This window comes from Pleurodeles waltl, chromosome 7 (genome assembly GCF_031143425.1).
Source record: "Pleurodeles waltl isolate 20211129_DDA chromosome 7, aPleWal1.hap1.20221129, whole genome shotgun sequence".
Lineage (NCBI taxonomy): Eukaryota > Metazoa > Chordata > Amphibia > Caudata > Salamandridae > Pleurodeles > Pleurodeles waltl.
In genome coordinates this window covers 1,524,779,664-1,524,802,836 of record NC_090446.1, presented here as the reverse complement: position 1 = coordinate 1,524,802,836, position 23,173 = coordinate 1,524,779,664, and the positions used below count along the sequence as shown (strand labels likewise).

At 48.0% G+C, this 23,173-nt stretch overlaps 1 protein-coding gene across 1 annotated transcript in view; it reads left to right on the top strand.

The window, feature by feature from the left end:
* ERFL (ETS repressor factor like) overlaps positions 1–23,173 on the top strand; it is a 57,310-nt gene that overhangs the window by 5,752 nt on the left and 28,385 nt on the right. The window contains exon 2 of the mRNA XM_069202087.1: positions 17,774–18,008. Coding sequence (XP_069058188.1) covers positions 17,774–18,008 — 235 coding nt within the window. The remainder of the gene's footprint in view (positions 1–17,773; positions 18,009–23,173) is intronic.

Below are 23,173 nucleotides of genomic sequence, written 5' to 3'. Positions count from 1 at the left end.
GCTACAGTAAAGGCACAAGTCGGTGGTACACGTGGGTAGGCAGTGTCTACCCACTATTTTCACAGGATAGACGCCATCCACCTGCCAAGAAATTGGGCCCCAGGAAATATACTGAACTTGTCCCGGTGCAATTTGCAGACACCAGGGCACATTCAGCTGCACCCGCAAGTGGTCTGCTTTTGTTGGGAGCAGCAATGTGCAGGCAGCGAGGGGAATTTGTTATTTTAAATTCCAGCTGGGCACAAAACAAAGGCTAAAGTTAAGGGGCCATTAGCCATCCTTTTCTTGGAGTATCCTGGCTGAGAGTCATCTGGAGCCTCACACCTCGACGCAAGTGCTCTTGAGGAGACACAAAGGCACACAGCTTTTCATTACTTCACAAGTACTTAAGAGAGGCATTGTTTTGACTTTTTTCTGTCCCTGTATATAAGAGTTATGCATTCACTGTAAAAGTGCCAGCTGTGTAGGTCTGTCGCAGTATTTACACAAATAACAATTTAAATTCCAATATTTTGCTTTACTTCTTTTACAGCAGTACTCATCCCAGCGCCAGGCGTCAGAGCGTCTTACATGACAATAAATCATATGTATGTGTAAATCAATGTACAGGATCTGTTACGTAGGGCAGTGAGGCGTAGGAGTCGCGTGTCCTTCATAGCTCACTGCGCAATATTAGAAGGATTATGATTTATGAACTGCAAGTAACAAAAGGATCTCAGCGTTAAAAGCAGTAACCACTTACCTGCCTACATACAATAAATATCTGTCATCTGCGTGTCACATGATGTGCTTAGCAGGACATGCATTAACCCTCTATGCTACTTTGACTCAAAACTGGGACTAAACAAAACACAGATATTTCCAGCAAATGTGTTAAGCTGCAGAGTTGCCTGAGACTCACCGGGCACTCGAAGATCTCTGCAGGAGGTGTCTCAACCCCAAGAAATATTTTAAAATGTAGTCGCACTCAATTGAGTAGAAAGGATTTACTGCCACGTTTCTCCTTGTTGCCAGTTTCTTTGTGGCAGAGTTTTTAAAAAATAGATGAATAAGTCGAGGCCCAGATTTTGCGTTGGGTTGCATCACTTTTCTGGCACAACCCCAAAACAAAATCTCAAGTGTTCAATCTTGAAAGCGCTTAAACGTACTCATGATAGAACTGCTAAACATATGAGTGAGGTGTTAAGCTATGATGTCACTTGTGATGTCACTTCCTGTGATGCCACGTGCCATGTCATGAGCTGTGATGTCATGAGCTGTGATGTCACGTTCTCACTTGCATACTGCCTAACTTGGGGAGTCCCCTTGCTTCTGTTTTTTAGGACATGTATCCTGGCTACAGGTGACTCCTGTGTACATCCGGGACACCTGGAGATACCTGGGGGGGGGGGACCCGGATGTCCAGGGGTGCCAGTGCACCAAAGAGGTGCTGGGAGCACAAGGGCCTGGGGAGACTAGGTTCGCTGTGGATATCTGGGTGCCTGCGGCAGCATATACCAGTGGGGGGACTTCAGGGGTCCATGGAGCCCCGGGGCGCTGTGGCTATTGGGGGGTACCTCTGGCAGCTTGTAGCAGCGGAGAAGGGCAGGGCTAGATGGGGGCACACCGGGTCCTTGGTTATCGGGGGACACCTGTGCTGACCGGAAGCAGCGAGGGGCAGACAGGGCTGGAGGGGGGACACAGACCCGGTGGTTATCGAGGGACTTGTGCCCTTATTTATACTTTTTTTACGCCGCATTTGCGTCATTGTTTGACGCAAAAGCGGCGCAAACTCACAAAATACAACTGTTTTGTAAGTTTACGCCGCTTTTTCGTCAGAAAATGACTCAAATGCAGCGCAAAAAAAGTATAAATCAAGGCCTTGGTGCGCTGTGGACGCGGCTGGGGATACCTTGTCACGCGGGTGTCACGCGGATCACGGCCGGACATGTGTCTGCTTGAAGCACTTTTGAGTGATTGTAGTGTTGTGTGAAGAGAAGGGCGGGTATAACAAGCGCTTTAAACCGACGGAACCAGCATCAACTGGATCTGGACGCATGTGTCATCCAAATGTAGGATTCACCCTCCGTCCCTGCGCGCGAGGCGTCTGTGTTAACCCCGAACCCCCTAAAGACACCGTCACCCCTTACAACACCCCCCCACCCAACCTCTCCAGCCGGGACACACACACAATCTGCTGATGGGAAGATAACAGGTTAAATTGTCCAATCGTAAAATAATTTTATTTTCGCATTTGTTAGTCATGTACAGCGGCGGATCTAGGTTAATGCGGCCCCTGATGCATCCAAAAAAGATACCAGTTTAGTAGTAAAAACAGCCATCATTTGGCTGCAGTGGTCACTCGCGCCCGAGTCCCGGTACCGCTGCACCCGTTGCACTAATTATAATGTGTGTATTTTTATAGAGTTGAATTCTGTTTTTTCTTTGTCTACGGGAACGCGTATTTCAGTTATTTCGTGGATATTGTGTTTGCGCTCAGGATTTCTCGCAGTTTCTCGGCTTCGTGTTTGCTCCTCAAGGACGTGTTTGCAGATGATGTGATCCGCGTCTGCTCTGCTTGGGACGAACTTTGCGCTCTTTCTTTTCGCTGAATAACTGGCACCTTTGTCGGGTAATTTGTACCCCAAAAACGTGAAGTTTTGTTTGCGTCGCCGCAGCGAACCAACATATTTCAGGTGGAATTTTACTCGTTATATTTTTTTACTCCTTTTCTTTAACCATAAACTGTCTGCGAAATTCTATTTTAAAAATTCGAAAATATAAATGTATTATGGTAGTTTCGAATTTGTTCATTTTTAAAAACGAAATATCGCTGTATTATTTTTCCCTGTGAACTCCTTCATTGCGGGCTGCGTATTTCCCTTGCGTTGTTGACATATATGGTCTCGCGCATAATATAATACACTGTTTAAAAAATCGCATTTATTCGCTTTACCGCGAGTTAAATTGCTGGAGGAAATGTGTGAATAAACGATGCATCCAACCCCGTCCTTTGGAAGCCGCGTTAGAAAGATGTTTCCGGGATGAAGCGACTTAGAGCGTTTGAAGGAAATAAACAAAGCTGCCCGCGGACCCGGGTTTCTAACATTGTAAATTGTGTATTTTTAAATATGGATAATATCGCAAACGAGGAGCGGGTCCCTCCTTAAGACTGATCTCAGCGTTAAGACTGATCTCAACGTTAAGACTGATCTCAGCGGCAAGGAGACCAGCTCTGCTCCCACGACCGCTCCCCCTGCCCGGCTGTGTACAGCGCCTGTGCGCTGTCGCGGCGCTTCTAGGCGCTTGGAATGAAAAGTACCACCGATCGCTTTTGTTTTACATTTCAGTCCATCGATTTATTTGAAAAAAATCTGAATATTCTTGGTTCGCGTTTCCACATTTCATATCCCTTGTTCCAAGCAGCAAGAGGGGTAGTTTTATGAAGTGACTGCTGTGGCGCCCGCCCGACTGTACCCCGATGCTCGAGACACCCCGAGGGGATCGGACTATTAAAGAAAAACACTTGAGTGACCCGCAGAGCTCGCGCACTGACCGCGGAGGAGGTAAAGCGCCGCGAGTGAGGAGGACTGAGGGAAGGCGCACGGGGTAACTACTGGGAGGGCAGAGGGCAGCGCGTGACCTCTTACTGCCCTCGCGAGCAAAACAACACAGCAGCGCCACAGCAGTAGCAATGAATAGAATTCAAAAGTAACAATACTAATAATACTGCTAATAATGCCAATACTGCTAGTAATATTATAACCACTAATACCGATAGTACTAATAATACTACGAATACTACTACTACTACTACTAATAATATTAATACTAATACTACTAATACCAATAATACTATATTACTGCTAATATTACTAATACGGATACTACAAATACTAGTAGCAATAATAATACTAATACTATGAACACTAATAATACTAATGCTACTAATACCACTAATACTACGAAAACTAAAATGAATGCTAACACTAATACTTATTGTACTAATACTACTAATGCTGATACTACGAATACTAATATTAATAATTATACTATTACTAATAATGATACCAATGCTACTACTACTAATACTACAAACATGAATACTACTAATCTTACTAATGCTATTACTTACTCATACCAATACACTAATGCTATTAATACTACAAATAATAATAATATTTTACTAACACTTTTATTAGTATCTCTGTAAACAATACCTATTACAGTAACTGTTGCTTTCTTTACCGTTATAAATATGACCATGTAATCATTAGATAACAGAGACTAGAGAACGTTCTTAGCCAGAAAGGACCCTCTTTGGTGGCTGGAGGTGTCCAGTTAAACCCTTGCTCAGAAGTACTTAGCCAGAAAGGACCCTCTTTGGTGGCTGGAGGTGTCCCAGAAGTTCTTAGCCAGAAAGGACCCTCTTTGGTGGCTGGAGGTGTCCCAGAAGTTCTTAGCCAGAAAGGGCCCTCTTGAGTGGCTGGAGGTGTTCAGTTAAACCCTTGCTCAGAAGTTCTTAGCCAGAAAGGACTCTCTTTGGTGGCTGGAGGTGTCCAGTTAAACCCTTGCTCAGAAGTACTTAGCCAGAAAGGACCCTCTTGGGTGGCTGGAGGTGTCCCAGAAGTTCTTAGCCAGAAAGGACCCTCTTGGATGGCTGGAGGTGTCCAGCTAAACCCTTGCTCAGAAGTTCTTAGCCAGAAAGGGCCCTCTTGAGTGGCTGGAGGTGTCCAGTTAAACCCTTGCTCAGAAGTTCTTAGCCAGAAAGGACCCTCTTGGATGGCTGGAGGTGTCCAGCTAAACCCTTGCTGAGAAGTTCTTAGCCAGAAAGGACCCTCTTGGATGGCTGGAGGTGTCCCAGAAGTTCATAGCCAGAAAGGGCCCTCTTGAGTGGCTGGAGGTGTCCAGCTAAACCCTTGCTCAGAAGTTCTTAGCCAGAAAGGACCCTCTTGGATGGCTGGAGGTGTCCCAGAAGTTCTTAGCCAGAAAGGACCCTCTTGGATGGCTGGAGGTGTCCAGCTAAACCCTTGCTCAGAAGTTCTTAGCCAGAAAGGACCCTCTTGGATGGCTGGAGGTGTCCAGCTAAACCCTTGCTCAGAAGTTCTTAGCCAGAAAGGACCCTCTTTGGTGGCTGGAGGTGTCCCAGAAGTTCTTAGCCAGAAAGGACTCTCTTTGGTGGCTGGAGGTGTCCAGTTAAACCCTTGCTCAGAAGTACTTAGCCAGAAAGGGCCCTCTTGGATGGCTGGAGGAGTCCAGCTAAACCCTTGCTCAGAAGTTCTTAGCCAGAAAGGACCCTCTTTGGTGGCTGGAGGTGTCCAGCTAAACCCTTGCTCAGAAGTTCTTAGCCAGAAAGGGCCCTCTTGGATGGCTGGAGGTGTCCAGCTAAACCCTTGCTCAGAAGTTCTTAGCCAGAAAGGACCCTCTTGGATGGCTGGAGGTGTCCAGCTAAACCCTTGCTCAGAAGTTCTTGGCCAGAAAGGACCCTGTCTTATGCACCGAGTCCACCCACAGCTGGGCTCCCTCAGGGCGCGGGCATTAACCGTGTAGTTTGGCCCCGGCTGGTGGACAGAGCAGGGGCAGCCGGGAGCAGCGCCCGCTGGAGGGGCACCGGAAGTTGCGAACAGGAGGGCAGCACCCCGGAAGTGGTCAGGCCTGTGTTCGGGGTCGTGAACTGCATCCAAGGCCCTGGGGTCATTAACGAGGTCCCCGGGGCCCGGTGCTGACCTACCTGCTGCTCACTGGGGAGGCACATTAAAGGCGCGCTCCTTTTATCCATTCAAGGCTCATGAGTCGAGTACAGATAGCATCGAGCAGGGGTGATAACACAGCCGTGCACTGAGGGGGATCCGGGTGCAGGGAAAGAGTGTCCTCTCCCTGATGAAAACGCTATTTCACGGGAGACTTTGAAGGTGTAAATATGTTAATCAATGACAAAATTCGCATTATTTATTTATTACAACTGATTTTAATGTTTTTGTTGAGGACACGTCACACGCAAAAACCTGTTTACCTTCTTTAGGTTTGCAGCCTGGATGTGACCATGGCCTGTGGTGGCCCACGGACCGCCACTGGCCTCTGCGGCCCCACGGATGCTCCTCAAGGGCCATTATATAGGACCTGTGAACCCTGTGCCCCCCGAGGCACCCCTGAACCTCATGGGGCCGGAATGTGCCCTCCTTCCATCCACGGGGCCTCTGGTCTGTGCCACGGAGTTTGCAAACTCACTGCTTTGCAACGGGAGCAGAGCCGGCCTGAGCTACCAATCAGGTTTTAGAGGTTTTCGGGTTTCTCACCCTTGCAATGGATGATGGGAAAAATTAATGTTATGGTGTATAGTTACATTCCGGGCAATCTGTTCACTTTCACATCTGCAAAGCGCTGCGTGAGCCTAACGATGTAATGTATATGAAATGCACCTCCTTAAGGCTTTGTCACACATCTTTGCATTATGCAAATTACCTACACATGCTGAATGACGTCCCCTCACGTGTTTGTGCACGTGCCAGACTGGGTCGCACAGCTCCAGCTGGATTGCGCTGCATAGAAAAATATAACCATTTCCAATGCAACGGGTTGTGAACTCCTAGCTTCTTGCCACATAAACTAATAATGAAAAGTAAAACAGTTTCACATATGCAAGCCGACGGTCGCCATGAGCATGAAGGACACAGAAAAGGAAACAGAAGTTTGCACGCAGTGAAACTTATCGGCAAAAGTGCAATTATCCATGTAACCAGCAAAAGTGCAATTATCCATGTAACAGGGTCGATGTCATGCAAAGCGCTCAACTACTTTCCAGCGAGATCGCGCTGCTCAGGAAATTAAAACATAAAGTACCCAGAAACCAGCAGAAAACACAGATCCTCGTATGTTTTCAGCAGTTTACCGGTGCTCTCGAGGAGGGCTAAACACAGGAACAGGCATGACTTACGCATGGCTTTTACAAATGGAATCAATCGATTTTTAAAAGGCAAGCCCACGAACCAATGAAAGTCACAAGCGTAACATGGGCGTGGTTAGAAGCCCACAGAGAGATTACAACATGGTCCAGAGTGCTCGCACACACTCGACCCTAATAACCTGGAAATGTCATGTACACCCTTCCAAAAGTGCCCCCGTATAACTTCTGAACCCTTTACCAATCTACAAGAACTTCACAGAGAAAAACAAAAACAACTTATTTTTTGGGAAAAGTTCATGCAGATTCATTAAACAGTGCCAATGTTATTTGCAAATCAAAAATGATTTAGTACTCACTGACCGTGGAGCCACAAATGTGCCACAGCTGCATCTGGGAGGAGCTGGCAGCCTTAGCCCTTTCACAATTCCAGGATGCCCACGGGAAGTAGTTATTCAATTAATTTAAATCAACCAAGAATGTGAAAACGGACTAGATGGCTGAAGGTGGCCCCTACGTAGCCATGTTCGGTTAACATCAATGTATAATGTTTATCAAAGTTAATCCGCTGTCAGACGTAGAGCAGTTATGGCAGAATTTAAGATCACACCAGAAGCAGACACCTTGGACAGTACCAAAATCAGGAAAGTGGGGGGTGGATCAATCAATCAGGACCTGTAGAGCGCGCTACTCACCCATGAGGTTGTCCAGGCACTGGGTCCAGGCTGTTCGGGGGCTTCAGTGGAAGATCCAGGTTTTGAGTCCACTTCTGAACTCCTGGAGGGAGGAGGCCCGAAGGTGATGGGGAGGCTGTTCCAGGATTTTGCAGCGGGGTGTAGGGCCTCATAAGGATTCCCAGGTTCCCACTTAGTCACAGAAGCAATATGGAGGGAAAGGCACAGTGTGGACTCACAATTAAAGTGGTTATTGAAAACAAAAACCGTACTAGCTGCACAGAACTCAAGGGCGTGCATCCAACTGCCCCAGAATGTTACCTCCCAAACCAAACCAACTGTGCATGGCTGAAGGCTGTGTGCAGATACTGGGGGCCATGAGAGAGGGCTGGGGCTGGACTCAGGGGAGACGGGTTCCCTTCTTAGGCCCATCTGCAGATACCACTGTCTGGTGTTTATTTCGTTGTAGGCTTCTGCAAACATCTCCTGTCATTTCTTCTCAAGAACCCACAATGCATCACACATTATCCTTTTATGTACCTTGTCATTCATGATGTCTTTGTTGATAGGTGATGCAGCTCTGAGTTATCAATCAAGAAGTTACAGTACCTGGGAATTTCAGTGATTTTATAGTTCTGCATTGTATCCACATCACTTTAAGTGAGTACGTTTAAGTTTGAACACAAAAACTAACATTTGTTTACTTTTTCTTTTAAATAAACAAACATTAGTTTGTCATAAGCGAAGGTAGCATACAGTTTCTTGAACAAAGTTATTTTGTCATGATATACTGCATCCGGCCTCTGTCACCCACCCCCTACAAGGGAGCTGTGGGTCTAGCATCCTTCAGGGATTGGAGGCCAGGCCCTGTGGCAGCCTCCATTCTACCCGAGCCAGCTGCTCACAGCCTTGTGCAGCATCATCTGAGAGCAGGGACTGGTCATCTGACCGGCCCTTTGCCAGTCCTGTCTCACCTAACTCAGTTGCACAGCTGACTCTGGTCATGGCCTTGCACTCGACTCAGCTGCCACAGCCCTCAGTCATGTACAGAAGGCCTCTTAAGCCCAGGCCCCATCCCACTAGACTACATGCATACGGTTTCAGCCATGTTCAGTGACCTCTGGACGCAGGCCCTACCACTGGGAAGGCTTTGCACCAGACTTCATCCCACTCAAGTGGGTTGTGCACAGCCTTTGACCATGCTCCTTGGTCTTTGGGGGCTGAGCCTGGCCTGTGCTCCTGGTCCACCCAAATTCGCTGTTCCCTGCAACCTGGCCCTGTCTCAATGTACAAGCTGTGACCTCTGTGCACATCACCTGACCTCCAGCCAGGCCCTGTCTCAATGCACAAGCTGGGACCTCTGTGCACATCACCTGACCTCCAGCCAGGCCCTGCCTCAATATACAAGCTTGGACCTCTGTGCACACCACCTGACCTCCAGCCAGGCCCTGTCTCAGTGTACAAGCTGTGACTCAGTGTACCTCACCTGACCTCCAGCCAGGTCCTGTCTCAATGCACAAGCTGGGACCTCTGTGCACATCACCTGACCTCCAGCCAGGCCCTGTCTCAATGCACAAGCTGGGACCTCTGTGCACATCACCTGACCTCCAGCCAGGCCCTGTCTCAATGCACAAGCTGGGACCTCTGTGCACATCACCTGACCTCCAGCCAGGCCCTGTCTCAGTGTACAAGCTGTGACCACTGTGCACATCACCTGACCTCCAGTCAGGTCCTGTCTCAATGCACAAGCTGGGACCTCTGTGCACATCACCTGACCTCCAGCCAGGCCCTGTCTCAATGCACAAGCTGGGACCTCTGTGCACATCACCTGACCTCCAGCCAGGCCCTGTCTCAATGCACAAGCTGTGACCTCTGTGCACATCACCTGACCTCCAGCCAGGCCCTGTCTCAATGCACAAGCTGTGACCTCTGTGCACATCACCTGACCTCCAGCCAGGCCCTGTCTCAATACACAAGCTGTGATCACCTGACCTCCAGCCAGGTCCTGTCTCAATGTACAAGCTGTGACCTCTGTGCACAGCACCTCACCTCCAGCCAAGACCTTCGCCAGGCTCCATCCCACACACTGCAGCTGTGCATAGTCATAGGTCATGCACGGAAGACTGTGGAGCAAGGGTCTGGCCCATGCACAGATGCTGCTTCCACCACACAGACCAACTGTGCCTTTCACGCACCCCAGTGGACTGTATTTATATTAAATTTCGTTTTTGTGGCACTTGAATCTGTATCCTAGAATTGAAATGTTTCAATCTGGAACATCGGGTTAATTTTCATATTTGAAGACAAAAACAGGAATTAATTTCAGTTGTCTCTCTGGAACCCCACTGCACATCACCCAGGGCTGAGGGGACATTTCTCCTGCCCCATTCTGTGTTTCCAGACTCCTCCTTCCAGGGTGCAGGCTTCAGTGCCTCTCATCCTCCCATGGTCGCCTCACATGATACGCAAATCTACATTGAGCAAAGGAAAAATGCTCCTTCATGCAGTCGGATCCTTATATTGTTCCACATCTGCGTGACAGAATTCACAAATCCCAGTTGGCTCTCCATCTAGGAAGCACCTGATTTTAACTCATTTCACTCCTAGCTTTTTGGGACTTTTTTGTGAAATATGTTGAACAGAATATCACCAAACTACAAAAATACGACAAGTTGAGCCCCCTCTTCCCAGTTTGGTGAAAATTCATCCAGCGTTTTTGCTGCAGTTGTCACAGAAATTTCATCTACATGAATTGAGGTTAAACACTTTTGGGATCCTCACCCCCTATAACCTTTGACATTCCCCAGATGGTCCTTCTCAAAAAAATCAAGGATTAAGGTAATGTACAGGGGCCAAAGTTTCGGAAAGTTTTGTGGAGTTCATCAAATAGCGCCAGTGTGTGTAAAGGTTCAAACAATGCCTTTATATGAACATACACATCCCTGCAACAAGGGAGTGAGGGAAGGCACAGCACTCACTAAAGACAAAAGGGCTTATTTAAAAGCCCTTTTCACGGCTGATGCGTCACTTTTTTTGACGCTCCGGAGGCGCAGGATGCAGATCCGTATCTCCGAGGCCACACAAGGCTTTTTCATGGCCTGGTAGATATGGTGTAACGCAACGCAGAGCAAGTCGCTGCATTGTCTTACACTGCATCGGGGGCATTCCATGGGTGCTGCGGTGGGATTTTCCACGCAACACCCATGGGTTTTGGCACATGCCCCCGTTTACAAGGACCTGTGAACCCGGGAATGAGTCAAAACTGTACACCACCCCCAGGGAGGCGTAACACGGAGAAATATCTTAATTTCTCCTTGTTTTCTCTCTTTCTATGTGTGCTGCAGAAACATAGAAAGTGGAAAATGTATCCATGGATTGTTTTTGTGCAGGATGTGGTCCCTTCCTGCAAAAAACCCCACAACCAGGCACCCTTGCACCATGGTACAAGTGTGTCTGCATTGGCACATGGCACCAATTTGTGCACTAGAGCAGGGGGAGAGGTCAGAAATGCACTGTATCTTGCAGATATGACACATTTCTGCCCATTCCTGGTGGCACAGGGTGGCACGGCAAGGCACTTGCTGCACTGCCTTACACCACAGGCCTTGTAAATGAGGCCCACAGTGGCTCTCGCCTACCCTAGGCCTTAATTTAAACAGAAAGACTGATGGGCAACTCGTGTGTGTGCAGCTGTTCACCCCAAAAGGAAGAATGAGCTGCCACTAACAGGGCCCGAGCAGAAGTTTCAAGAGGCCTCACTCAGCCCATTGCACGTTGCAGGGTGGGGAGGCCCATTCAGTCTCTGGTCTCAGGTACTTATTAAAAGAGTAGCCCTGAGGAGCATGTGCTTGTAGTTTGAAGGGTCCCTTGGGATCACAGGCCCCACAAGTTGTTACCAAAGATAGGGGCACTCTCGGGGACAAAGGAAAAATGTTTTTTCGGGGGCTTCGCTCTTGCTTACTATACCAGTAAGATTTTTTTTTTAAGTAAAGGTAATATTTATAACAGGGCTTTAAGTGGGACAGGTCCTTCGGTGCCCAGCACCAGCACTTCTAAAAAGCAGGTGCTGAGACGGGACCCTGTCGGGTTCTCCATTTTTGGTCCACACTCAGGGTGAAAAAAAATCTTGACCTTGCAGCAGAACCACTTTGCAATCACTTTGATGTAACATCAAAGAGATTTGTTATATTTCTTTCACTGTCTCATCATTTCAGAACTGAAGCATTTTAAATGTCTTATACAATGAATCAATTGTTGTTGCTGGTTTATCTTATGCAGCTAACCACCACTGACAAAGCCTATAGCCCTGGCTTGTTGTAGGTGCAATGTTACTTGTTATATTATATATCTAGATGCAATGACAGAAAAAAGCAGCAAAATACCAGTTGGAGACACTCTAGGCTAAGCACAGATTTTTCGATTACCTGTTTTAAAAGCCACACCCCTAATTACACTGGCCACGCCCATTTGAGAGACCCTCCAGTTTTTTCATCCCACTTAAAGCCCTGATTTATAAACATTCATTGCAGGAACACTGTTGCACCATATGCGAGCATTAGAAGGAATGTACAAGGTTTGTGAAGGTTGTAGGATCACCTGTTTGGGTTAGCCGTGGAGTTTGGAAAGGACCCCCCCTGTATGAGTCTGGTGAGAGTGCTGCATGCTGCAGGGGTATTTACCTCTGTGCAGTGGGAGCTTCTTTTCTATTTTCACTTTGGTGAACACAGCAGTCACACATGCTCACTCAGGGACCTCCCTGTTTGCATAGACTTGAGACCCCAGGGTGGCTCTTGGTTCTAGAGGCACCCAGAGTGGGCCCCTCTTTAAAGAGTGGCCACCTCCTCTTTCTTCGCAGGCTTTGTGAGACTTGCAGTAGTGGCACCATGCTCCGCCGTGGAAGGGACAGGCCTTCGTTCCGGACACCATCACGGTGAGACATCGTCTGCTTCCCTTGTTTAAAGGGTTCTGCAGCCCCCCCTAAGCTGAGTTTGTCACTCCACCCTATTTAAAAGATGTCGTGTCCTGTATGCTTGACACTTGTGAGAGTGAATCCTGTCTGTATCTTTGCCACATGTGAGAGTGAGTCTTGTCTGTATGTTTGGCACATGTGAGAGTGAGTCCTGTCTGTATGTTTGGCACATGTGAGTGTGTATCATGTCTGTATGTTTGGCACATGTGAGAGTAAATCCTGTCTGTATGCTTGGCACATGTGAGAGTAAATCCTGTCTGTGTGTTTGGCACATGTGAGAGTAAATCCTGTCTGTATGTTTGGCACATGTGAGAGTGTTTCCTGTCTGTATGTTTGGCACATGTGAGAGTGAATCCTGTCTGTATGTTTGGCTGGGCGCAGAAGGGAATATACACTGTTGCTTGGGTAAGACTGGGCCGGTCTTTGTTTAGCCTACGTGTCAGCATTACCACACTCTGTTCCCCCCTCCGAGAGCGTCCCTCTGGTGAGGTTCAGCATCCACTGGCAGAGGGTGCTTCATTCCTCCCATTGTGTTTGCCTCTTGCTGCCCCTGCTAGAGTGCTTCCAGCTCCACCCTCTTCCTGCCTCAATAGGTGCCACAAAGGGTCTGGCAAAAGAGTTTGGTGGAGTGGGTTACTCCGTCACAGATGTGATGAATATCCCTTCCGTCGTATTACAGTTCCATTATAGGCTATGGGACTTGTAAGATAGTGGATGGGATAGCTGTCAACGTTTTGGCGGCGCAATCCCGCCCGCCAAACTCTACATCACACCCAGCGTCAAAATGTGTTAGGAGGAGTGATATTACATCGTAATGTAAAGATCCTTAACGAGAAGGAGTTATTGTTTCAGGGTCTTGGTGCATAGATGAAGGAGTGTTGCTTTGTTTCTTCCTTTTAGGACTTCTTCTCTAGGCTGATGGTGTCCTAGCTGACCATGTGCCAAGAGCCACCAGAGCTGGTGAGCTTATCAGCCAGGTAGGCAGGGTAGTGATGGTTTTGTGGATGATACCGCTGGCTTTGAAGATGGTGCGTGTAGGAAAGTACCATCTTGCCTGGCATGTTACCCCCATTTTTCACTGTATGTATGTTGTTTTAGCCCTTGTGTCACTGGGATCCTGCCAGGCAGGACCCCAGTGCTCATAGTGTATGCCCTGTATGTGTTCCATGTGTGGTGCCTAACTGTATCACTGAGGCTCTGCTAACCAGAACCTCCGTGGTTATGTTCTCTCTGCTTTCTAAATTTGTCACTGCAGGCTAGTGACTAAATTTACCAATTCTCATTGGCACACTGGTACACCCATATAATTCCCTTGTGTATGGTAGTTAGGTACCCAGGGAATTGGGGTTCCAGGAGATCCCTATGGGCTGCAGCATTTCTTTTGCCACCCATAGGGAGCTCAGACAATTCTTACACAGGCCTGCCACTGCAGCCTGAGTGACAATTCCATGATCCCCCGAGTCTCTAGCACAGAACCTGGGTACTGCCAAACTGCCTTTCCGGGGTTTCCACTGCAGCTGCTGCCAACCCCTCAGACAGGATTCTGCCCTCCTTGGGTCTAGGCAGCTCCCCTGACCAGTACCTCACAGGGGAGGTGCCCAGAGCTCCTCCAGTGTGTCCCAGACCTCTGCCATCTTGGAAACAGAGGTGTTGGGAGCACACTGGACTGCTCTGAGTGGCCAGTGCTAGCAGGTGACGTCAGAGACCCTCTCTGATAGGCTCTTACCTTTCTTGGTAGCCAATCCTCCTTTCTTGGTAGCCAAACCCCCTTTTCTGGCTATTTAGGGTCTCTCCTCTGGGCTATTTCTCAGATAACGAATGCAAGAGCTCACCAGAGTTCCTCTGCACTTCCCTCTTTGACTTCTGCCAAGGAGTTACCGCTGACTGCTCCAGGACGCCTGCAAAACCGCAACAAAGTAGCAAGACGACTACCAGCAACATTGTAGCGCCTAATCCTGTCAGCTTTCTCGACTGTTTCCTGGTGGTGCATACTCTGGGGGTCACCTGCCTTCACCGTGCACTGGAAGCCAAGAAGAAATCTCCTGTGGGTCGACGGAATCTTCCCCCTGCTAACGCAGGCACCAAAAGACTGCATCACCAGTCCTCTGGGTCCCCTTTCATCCTGACGAGCGTGGTCCCTGGAACACAGGAGCTCTATCCACGTGACTCCCACAGTCCAGTAATCCTTCAGTCCAAGTTCGGTGGAGGTAAGTCCTTGCCTCCCCACGCTAGACTGCAAACCTGTGTACTGCGTGATTTGCAGCGGCTCTGGCTTCTGTGCACTCCTCCAAGGATTCCTTTGTGCACAGCCTAGCCTGGGTCCCTAGCACTCCATCCTGCAGTGCTCAACCGTCTGAGTTGGACTCCGATGTCGTGGGACCGTCCTTTGTGACTCTTAGCCAGTTCTGGTTCACAAATCTTCCAAGTGCCTGCTCCAGTACTTCTGCAGGTGCTGCCTGCTTCTGTGGGGGCTCTCTGAGTTGCTGAGTACCGCCTCTGTCCCCTCCTCCAAGGGGCGGCATCCTGGTCCTTCCTGGTCCCCAGCAGCATCCAAAAACCTCTACCGTGACCCTTGCAGCTAGCAAGGCTTGTTTGTGGTATTTCTGCATGGAAACACTTCTGCAACCTCCAGCATTCCGTGGAACATCATCCATCCAAAGGAGAAGTTCCTAGCTCTCTTCGTTGTTGCAGAATCCTAAGCTTCTTCCATCCAGAGGCAGCTTCCTTGCACCTTTATCTGGGGTTTCCTGGGCTCCTGCCCCCCCTGGACACTAACACAACTCTTGGACTTGGTCCCCTTGCCTTGCAGGTCCTCAGGCCCAGGAATCCATCTTCAGTGCTTTTCTGGTATTTGCGGTTCTTGCAGAATCCCCCTATCACGACTATTGTGTCCTTTTGGGGTAGTAGGTGTACTTTACTCCTACTTTTCAGGGTCTTGGGGTAGGGTATCTTGGACACCCTGACTGTTTTCTTACAGTCCCAGTGACCCTCTACAAGCTCCCATAGGTCTGGGGTCCATTCGTGATTCGCATTCCCCTTTTGGAGTGTATGGTTTGTGTTGCCCCTAGGCCTATGTTCACCTATTGCATCCTATTGTAATTCTACACTGTTTGCATTACTTTTCTTACTCTTACTTACCTGTTTTGGGTTTGTGTACATATAACTTGTGTATATGACTTACCTTCTTACTGAGGGTACTCACTGAGATACTTGTGGCATATTGTCATAAAAATAAAGTACCTTTATTTTTAGTATATCTGTGTATTGTGTTTTCTTATGATATTGTGCATGTGACACCAGTGGTATAGTAGGAGCTTTGCATGTCTCCTAGTTCAGCCTAAGCTGCTCTGCTATAGCTACCTTCTATCAGCCTAAGCTGCAAGAAACACCTCTTCTACACTAATAAGGGATAACTGGACCTGGCACTGGGTGTAAGTACCACAAGGTACCCACTACAAGCCAGGCCAGCCTCCTACAGTGCGGGCTGACAATGGGCGCCAGTGGGGTTCCATCAGAGTGGGAGGGATGTGGTCATATATGTTCAGGACTTCAAAGAGGTGCACAACAGCATGTATGATGCCCATGACAGTATGGAGTGTGAGAGGCCATGAAGCAGCGCACTGTCACTAACCGAATGCACGTGTGCTAGGGCTTTAACAGCAGTTCTAAAGTCATGTTTGTTGGGGAATGGTTTCACTTCCTTAAGTACAGAAAGCTGGTTCCGGGCCACCTTGGATTTGTTGAAAATGTGTTCCTTGAGGGAGAGATTAGTGTCCATGGTGAATCTGATCAACTTGACATTGTGGGGAAGTTGGGATTCAAATCCGTCCTGGTTCATGTTGTTGAGCCAGACCTGGACTAGTCGCTGCTTGTTGTTATTTGCAAATGGCAATTCTTTTTTGTTGGGATTAATCATCAGATACATGCTGAACAACCAGGTCTAGATTAGGTACAGATGGTGTTTGACACTTTGGATTGGTAGAGGAACTAAGATTATTGTCAGATACAGTTGTGTGCCATCAGCGTATTTGTGAATTTTGATGTTATTATATGAATAATGCCGAAGTGGCTTCGTGTATAGACTGCAGATGGCAGGACACAAAATAAGGCATCGAGGAACTCTGCAGGTGATTGGCATCTTCTGGCACCCGGTGGTGCCCATGCAAATAAACTAGTGTTTGTTGGATAGGTCGAAGGAAAACCAATGAAGGATGTTTCCAGTGGATCCCATCAGGGAATTCAAGGTGTGGATGAGAGGTGGGTGGTCGATGGTGCCAAAGGCAACTGAGAGGTGGGGTATTATCAGCAGGCAGGATTCATCTTCATCTGTGGCGAGGGAGTGTCATCTGCGATTGGTAGTACAACTCCATACTGCAGCATGGTCGGGAGTCAGACGCATGGTCCCGAAGAAGATGGTTGGCATTGATGTGATTATAACATTCTGCTTATACTGCTTTTCCGATGATCATCCCGATGAAGGGTATGTAAGTGATAGGTCGGAGGTTGACAAGGTAGTCAGGGTCTAGTGTGCATTTCTTGAGGAGTGGGAGGATTTGACTGGGCAGATGAGTTGTGTCATAGTAGATCAGTAATTGTGCGAGATGAGTCACAGCAGAATGGTTGTGGTAGATGAGTCACAGTGGTTGTGTAGATCTAGATGAGTCTTAGTCGATAAATTGTAGTTGATGTCATTGTGGACGAATTGAAGGAAATGAGTTGTGGTTGCATTGTGATAGATGAGTCGACGTATATCAATCATGGTAAATGTGTCATAATTGTTCTGTAGTTGTTGAGTCATGGTGGTTGCTTGGTAGCAATGAGTTGAGGTAAAACAATCACAGTGGTTCAGTTGTGGCACTTCTGATGGTCGTATTTCGGAACAACGCTTGCCTTTACCATGCATGTCGTTACTCTGCATTTCTTACAACAAATGCGTTGTATTATGCATACCTTTACCACGCACATCCTTTCAACTACAAGCCTTAAGGAAGGCGCTGGGCTTTGGAGAGGTATAATTTACTATTCCAGCTCCAGTCTGCACTACAGTAGGGAAAGTGTTGGATTTTAAACTCCAACGCCACTTTCCCTAAGGCGTGTCATAATGCCATGTGTGGTAAAGGAATGCGTGGTAAAGTCACCTTTGTTGCAAAGGCAACACTCTAACTGCAGCGCCTAGTTCAGCCATTGTGTTAGAGGCTGTTTAACCTTCGGATGTCTAATCATGGTGACCTCTCTCTTAAACCCATTTAGGTTTTGCCTTCCCCGACTGGGCCTACAAGCCCGAGTCCAGCCCCGGCTCCCGTCAGATCCAGCTCTGGCACTTCATCCTGGAGCTGCTGCAGAAGGATGAATACCAGAATGTCATCGCCTGGCAGGGCGACTACGGCGAGTTCGTCATCAAGGACCCCGACGAGGTGGCCCGGCTCTGGGGCATCCGCAAGTGCAAACCCCACATGAACTACGACAAGCTGAGCAGGGCCCTACGGTGAGTGGCAAACCTAAGGAGTGGATGTGAAATTCATGGTATGAGTGTTGCTCATAGAGCTAGTGGCTGGCTTCAAGAGTGGGCCTTACACATAGACCACATGCTGGACCCAGGGAGGCAACACTTTCTCTTGTGTGTGTCATCATAGAATGCAAGGCACAACTTCCATGCCCGATGAGAACATAATAAAAGGGAATTAGGGGGTAGGAAGACATCCCCCAACCCTCTGGTTCATGCTGACAAGACAAAATGGTGTTTAATGAAGAGTTTGTGAACCCCATGACTGAGGTCACCATCCCAGAATCCTCAAACTGTCCTTCAACTCTGGCTCAAAAACAGTTCAAGGATACAAATTCAAAATCCTCAAAATATTTGATCTGTCTTCGAACCAGGTTTGTGAACAGTTTTCAGATCCAAATAAAAACAAAAATACAAAAATGTTAAAGTTTTTTCTCCTGCTCACTACTTCCGGTCCAAGGACCAAAACCACACATGTGAGTTCGCAAAACCGAGCCCCAAAGTCCATAAAAAGAATGAGAGATGTTTTTTAAAGATAGCAGGCCCTCCTGTGGGGCACAGAATGAAGAATATGCACAGGGGGATTGGCCATACACAGGAGTGGGTGGAAAGGTTTTAACGAAGACCAGGCCCTGCAGCCAACCTCCGCCATGTGCAGAAGAACTGCCCACCTGCAGGTGTCAGACACAGAACCTGGCTGAAGACCAGGCCAAGTGCCCACACCGTGCCACACACAACCAAAGGCAGTGTGCAGTGAGGTTGTCTAGAACAGTGCTTAATTTGAGCCGGTGGTTGCTGGATGGGGCCACGGCACATATTCTTGAGCACCGGCACTTATGTTTCCTGATCGGACATTTCCCGAGGAAAAGGAGGATGAAGAGAGAGATGGAAGAGCGGCACGAAGGGAGAAAGCAGGGATCTGTAGGACTGAGCTAAAGACAGAGGGAGTGCCTGGCCTGGGGTGCATTCAGGACTACAAGGCAAAGCTATTCATCATGCCCATGTTTCATTGGACTAGCCATAGACTTCTGGGTAAGGTTTTGGGCACGGGCACTCTTTCTCTTACAAACTAAGCACTGGTAGGGAAGCAGTCCGCCCGCTAGGTTTGGGTGCCGCAAGCCATAAGCTTTGAAGATTGCCTGTCATCGAGTGTTGGGTGGACGGACTGGCAGAACGCCAAGCCCTGCACCCACCTCCCTCGGCGCACACCCAAAACTGCAACATGAGCCGTAGTGGATGGGTAAATGAAAGGTGAATGCAGCACATCATCCAGAAAGTTTACGGAAAACGACAGTTCGTTATCATTCAGCAAACACAAACCCAAAACCCCCCAAAAACCCTGAAACTCTCCTGTTATGCGATGCAACACACAACATTGAAACAAGATGCTTTTTTCTCAGGAATATCCTGTATTTTCAAAGCATCTGTGCACCCCCGACACTGCCCTCTGGCTGGCCATCTTTAGCGTTGGCCCTCTATGGCTGTATAATGGATCTTCTTGGTTATGTCTATCTCTTTTGACCGTGTGGGCGCATTTCCACAAACCTTAGCAATCTGTTTCCTTAGGGGGGGTTCAGCGCCCATGTTATGTGAAAACCTGTCCACAGGGGAAAAAGGAGTCATTTCTCATTTTAGCTCACTTAAAAAAAATTACCGACAGATGTAGCAAAAACGCTGTAAGGAGTTAAACCAAACTTGGCATAAAAGTAGAACTTGACTAAAATTTTAAGAGATGTGATTGGCTGGATTAGGGCTGAAAGCATTTCTTCATCTAAACTGAAACCTGTAGGTCGCCTCTGACTCACATGTTTAGCTCTGTTAAAAATAAATGTGCACATCTCTGGGTGATCAACCCCAAAGGTGTCCTACCCCAGGGCGGTGGTTGTGAGTTCCCAGATGAGTGGAAAGTTCACAGCACACATGGTGCTGTTTTCAGCGCATCACTGGCAAGCGTGCATATAAGGTCCTGGGTTCAGCAGTCATGTTTTAGGTTCTGTAAAAAAACACAAACAAGCCAAACACTAAAATAAGTGTTTGGCTTTTCTTGGAAAGTAGGAAGTAATGCACAGAATCTGGCTGCAGTCCAGGCCCTGTGCCCAACCCCATGTGAGAAGTGGCCCAGACAGGTTGGGTGACTACACCTGGCTGCAGGCCATGCCCTGCCCACAACACCCTCTGTTTATGACTACAGGAGGAAAGAAGCACACGGGGGAAACAGCAGGAAAACATATGCACTCTCCTAGAGAGTTCCATACAAAAAGAAAAAAGTATCACCTGAGAAAGCAAGCAGTGAAAGGACATAGTAATGCATCCGGGGTGGGACAAGCACAAAAGGTAGGAAAGCCCACACAGCTGACAAATAAAGCAAATGATGGTGACAACTTATCCAACCAATGGTAAGCAATGCCCCAAGGCCACTGTAAGATCACAATATGTCTTGCAACAAACAGTGCACACATTGTCTTAGGCGAGCCCTAAAAACAAGCATTGGTAAAACCAAAAGGTCTTCCATTTGATCTATTGACTTGGCCAGTGCTGTTCAGCATCGTCAAAAAGAAAAGCTTTTGAGGATCCACTGAAGAAAAAAAGGGAAATGTAGAAGTACAAAAGATGCAATTAATTTAATGCATGCATGCTCCATGATGCATGCGTATGTATGCATCATAACGCTAAAGCGGCTTAACGCAGTGATGTATGCACTTGTATGTGTCACGACGCATGTTCTTGTATATGGCATGACATGGATGCCATTTTGTTTATTTTGTATGTACTTTTCCAAGATGTTGGATGCTATTTTGGAACTGTCAGTTAATAAAAAACAATTTCAAGGTACGCAAAAGTGCATTTCTAAAAGGAGAGACTCAGCAGCAAATGGCAGCTGCCGACCCTACAAAAAAACGTAAAAATAAACCTTAAAAAAGAGAAGGCTGCTGCGGAAGGGTTGGGAGAGCAACAATACTGGAGCTCTTGGGGAATAAGTGAAACCGGGGGAGGCAATGCCACGGGAGAGCCACAGAATCACTTGAGGGAGTGAGGGGGAGCTTTCGTATTTAAAAAAGCCTTGGAGGAGAGGGATGTGGGGAGCAATAGAGGTGCTAGGAGTGATGGGTGGAGAGAGAATGAGGGGAGCGGGGATATTTGGAGGGGACAAGTAGCACACAAGGGAGAGAGCCTTTTTTAAGCATACAACGTGCCTTCTCAAGCTTCTTGACTTTGCGAGTACCACCTACGAGTATAAAAGATGGGGTACTATGTGCTCCATGGTGACCATGGTCCAACCCTGCAAAGTCCAGTTTTGAAAGTCCAGCCCTGCAGGCCCCATTTCTGCAGGCCACGGTCTCGTAGATGTCAGCCATCTGGAGTCCAGCCCTGAATGCTCTGCCTTGGGAGGTAAATTCTTGAAGGATTGAGCCCCCTCTATTCCAGCCTTGCAAACTCTAGCTCAAGTCCTGCTAGCTATCAGCATGGGGGACCCCTACTTCAGAACCTCTTGGTAAGAGATGGAGACTGCACCCCAAGCTCAAGCCCTTTATTGCAAGCCCTTTAAGGTTGCAGTAATGAGGTACACATATTCCATTCATATTCGCTGCTTTAACATTTGAGCAAAACCCACTGCCTCTCAGATCTGTTGAAAAGTGTCCGAATCAAAATTGTGTGCAGTTTGACCAGGATGAACTCCTCTCAGGGCCTTATTTAGACTCTGGTTCACAAGTCCACTGGGGGTGCGTCCTGCCTGGCAGGGATCTCTGTGCTGTGAATGGAGCATCAGTGCTGCAGCACTCTTCACAGCACTCTTCGCTGCACTCTTTGCGGCACTCTTCACAGCACTCGTCACAGCACTCTTCACGGCACTCTTCACAGCACTCTTCACAGCACTCTTCACGGCACTCTTCACGGCACTCTTCACGGCACTCTTCACGGCACTCTTCACGGCACTCTTCGCGGCACTCGCCACAGCACTCGCCACAGCACTCTTCACAGCACTCTTCACAGCACTCTTCACGGCACTCTTCACGGCACTCTTCACAGCACTCTTCACGGCACTCTTCACGGCACTCTTCGCAGCACTCGCCACAGCACTCGCCACAGCACTCGCCACAGCACTCGCCACAGCACTCGCCACAGCACTCGCCACAGCACTCTTCGCAGCAGTCTTCGCGGCACTCTTCGCGGCACTCTAGGTATGCAGAGCACGCAGCATGCTTGAAGAAGCCACTCAGCAAACTATTTTGTTCATAGTAAACAAACAAACCCAGAAAGCCAGAGTTTGTATTCTCTAAACAAAAACAAAATAAATGATCCTTTTTTTCTTCCTATATGTAGTTGGCATTTAATATTTTTCCAGTCCGGGCTTGGCGGACACTGGAAAAATAAGTGATGATTGTCTCACCCTCAACAGGACAGAGCAACCGTCATGGTGACCTGGCGCCCCATATCAGACGGAGTACTGCATCAAAGGTGTATAGCAGCTGAGCCAGGAGATCCTACTAAAATAGAGAGAGTGAGAGAACTTTAACAGGGCAGGAGCAACACCAACTTACAGCAATATTCCTGCTCCAGCAACTGCACATGAGGGCTTAAAACGCCTTCCAAGGTCACCTGAGCTGAAAAGCAACACCCACATCACCATTTCATGACCCTTCAAGCAAGCGTAGAAATTATATTTGCTGTCACAGAGTGTGTGACACCAACCCTTAGCAAACAAATAGCTACAGTGGCACAATGTTTAAAGCTGATACTCTGGGTATATTGACCAATATTACTTGCGGCACTGCGCGAAAGAGAGACAGCAGAAACACGCCGTATCCACTAAGATAAGGCACATTTCTTCTGTCTCCTAGCACTGGCGCATTTGTGGAAGCCTAGCTCCAAAGCAAGCACCCTTTCACCACACTGCAAGGATGCCTGCGTTATGAGCGGGATGTTTTGTGCCGGAACGGGCACCTCCCTACACAAAAACAATCCTTTGAGGCATTTTCCTCTTTCTATGTGTGTTGCGGACTGTAGCATTAGAAATCGTCCTGTTCTCAGCTTCATTTGAAGGTGGTCTGATGGCTATCAGCCCTGCTCTACTGCGTGACTTATTGAAAGTATATTTGACCTGATTCTCAAAGGCATTTTTGGAAGTAAACATGAAAGTGTCTTCA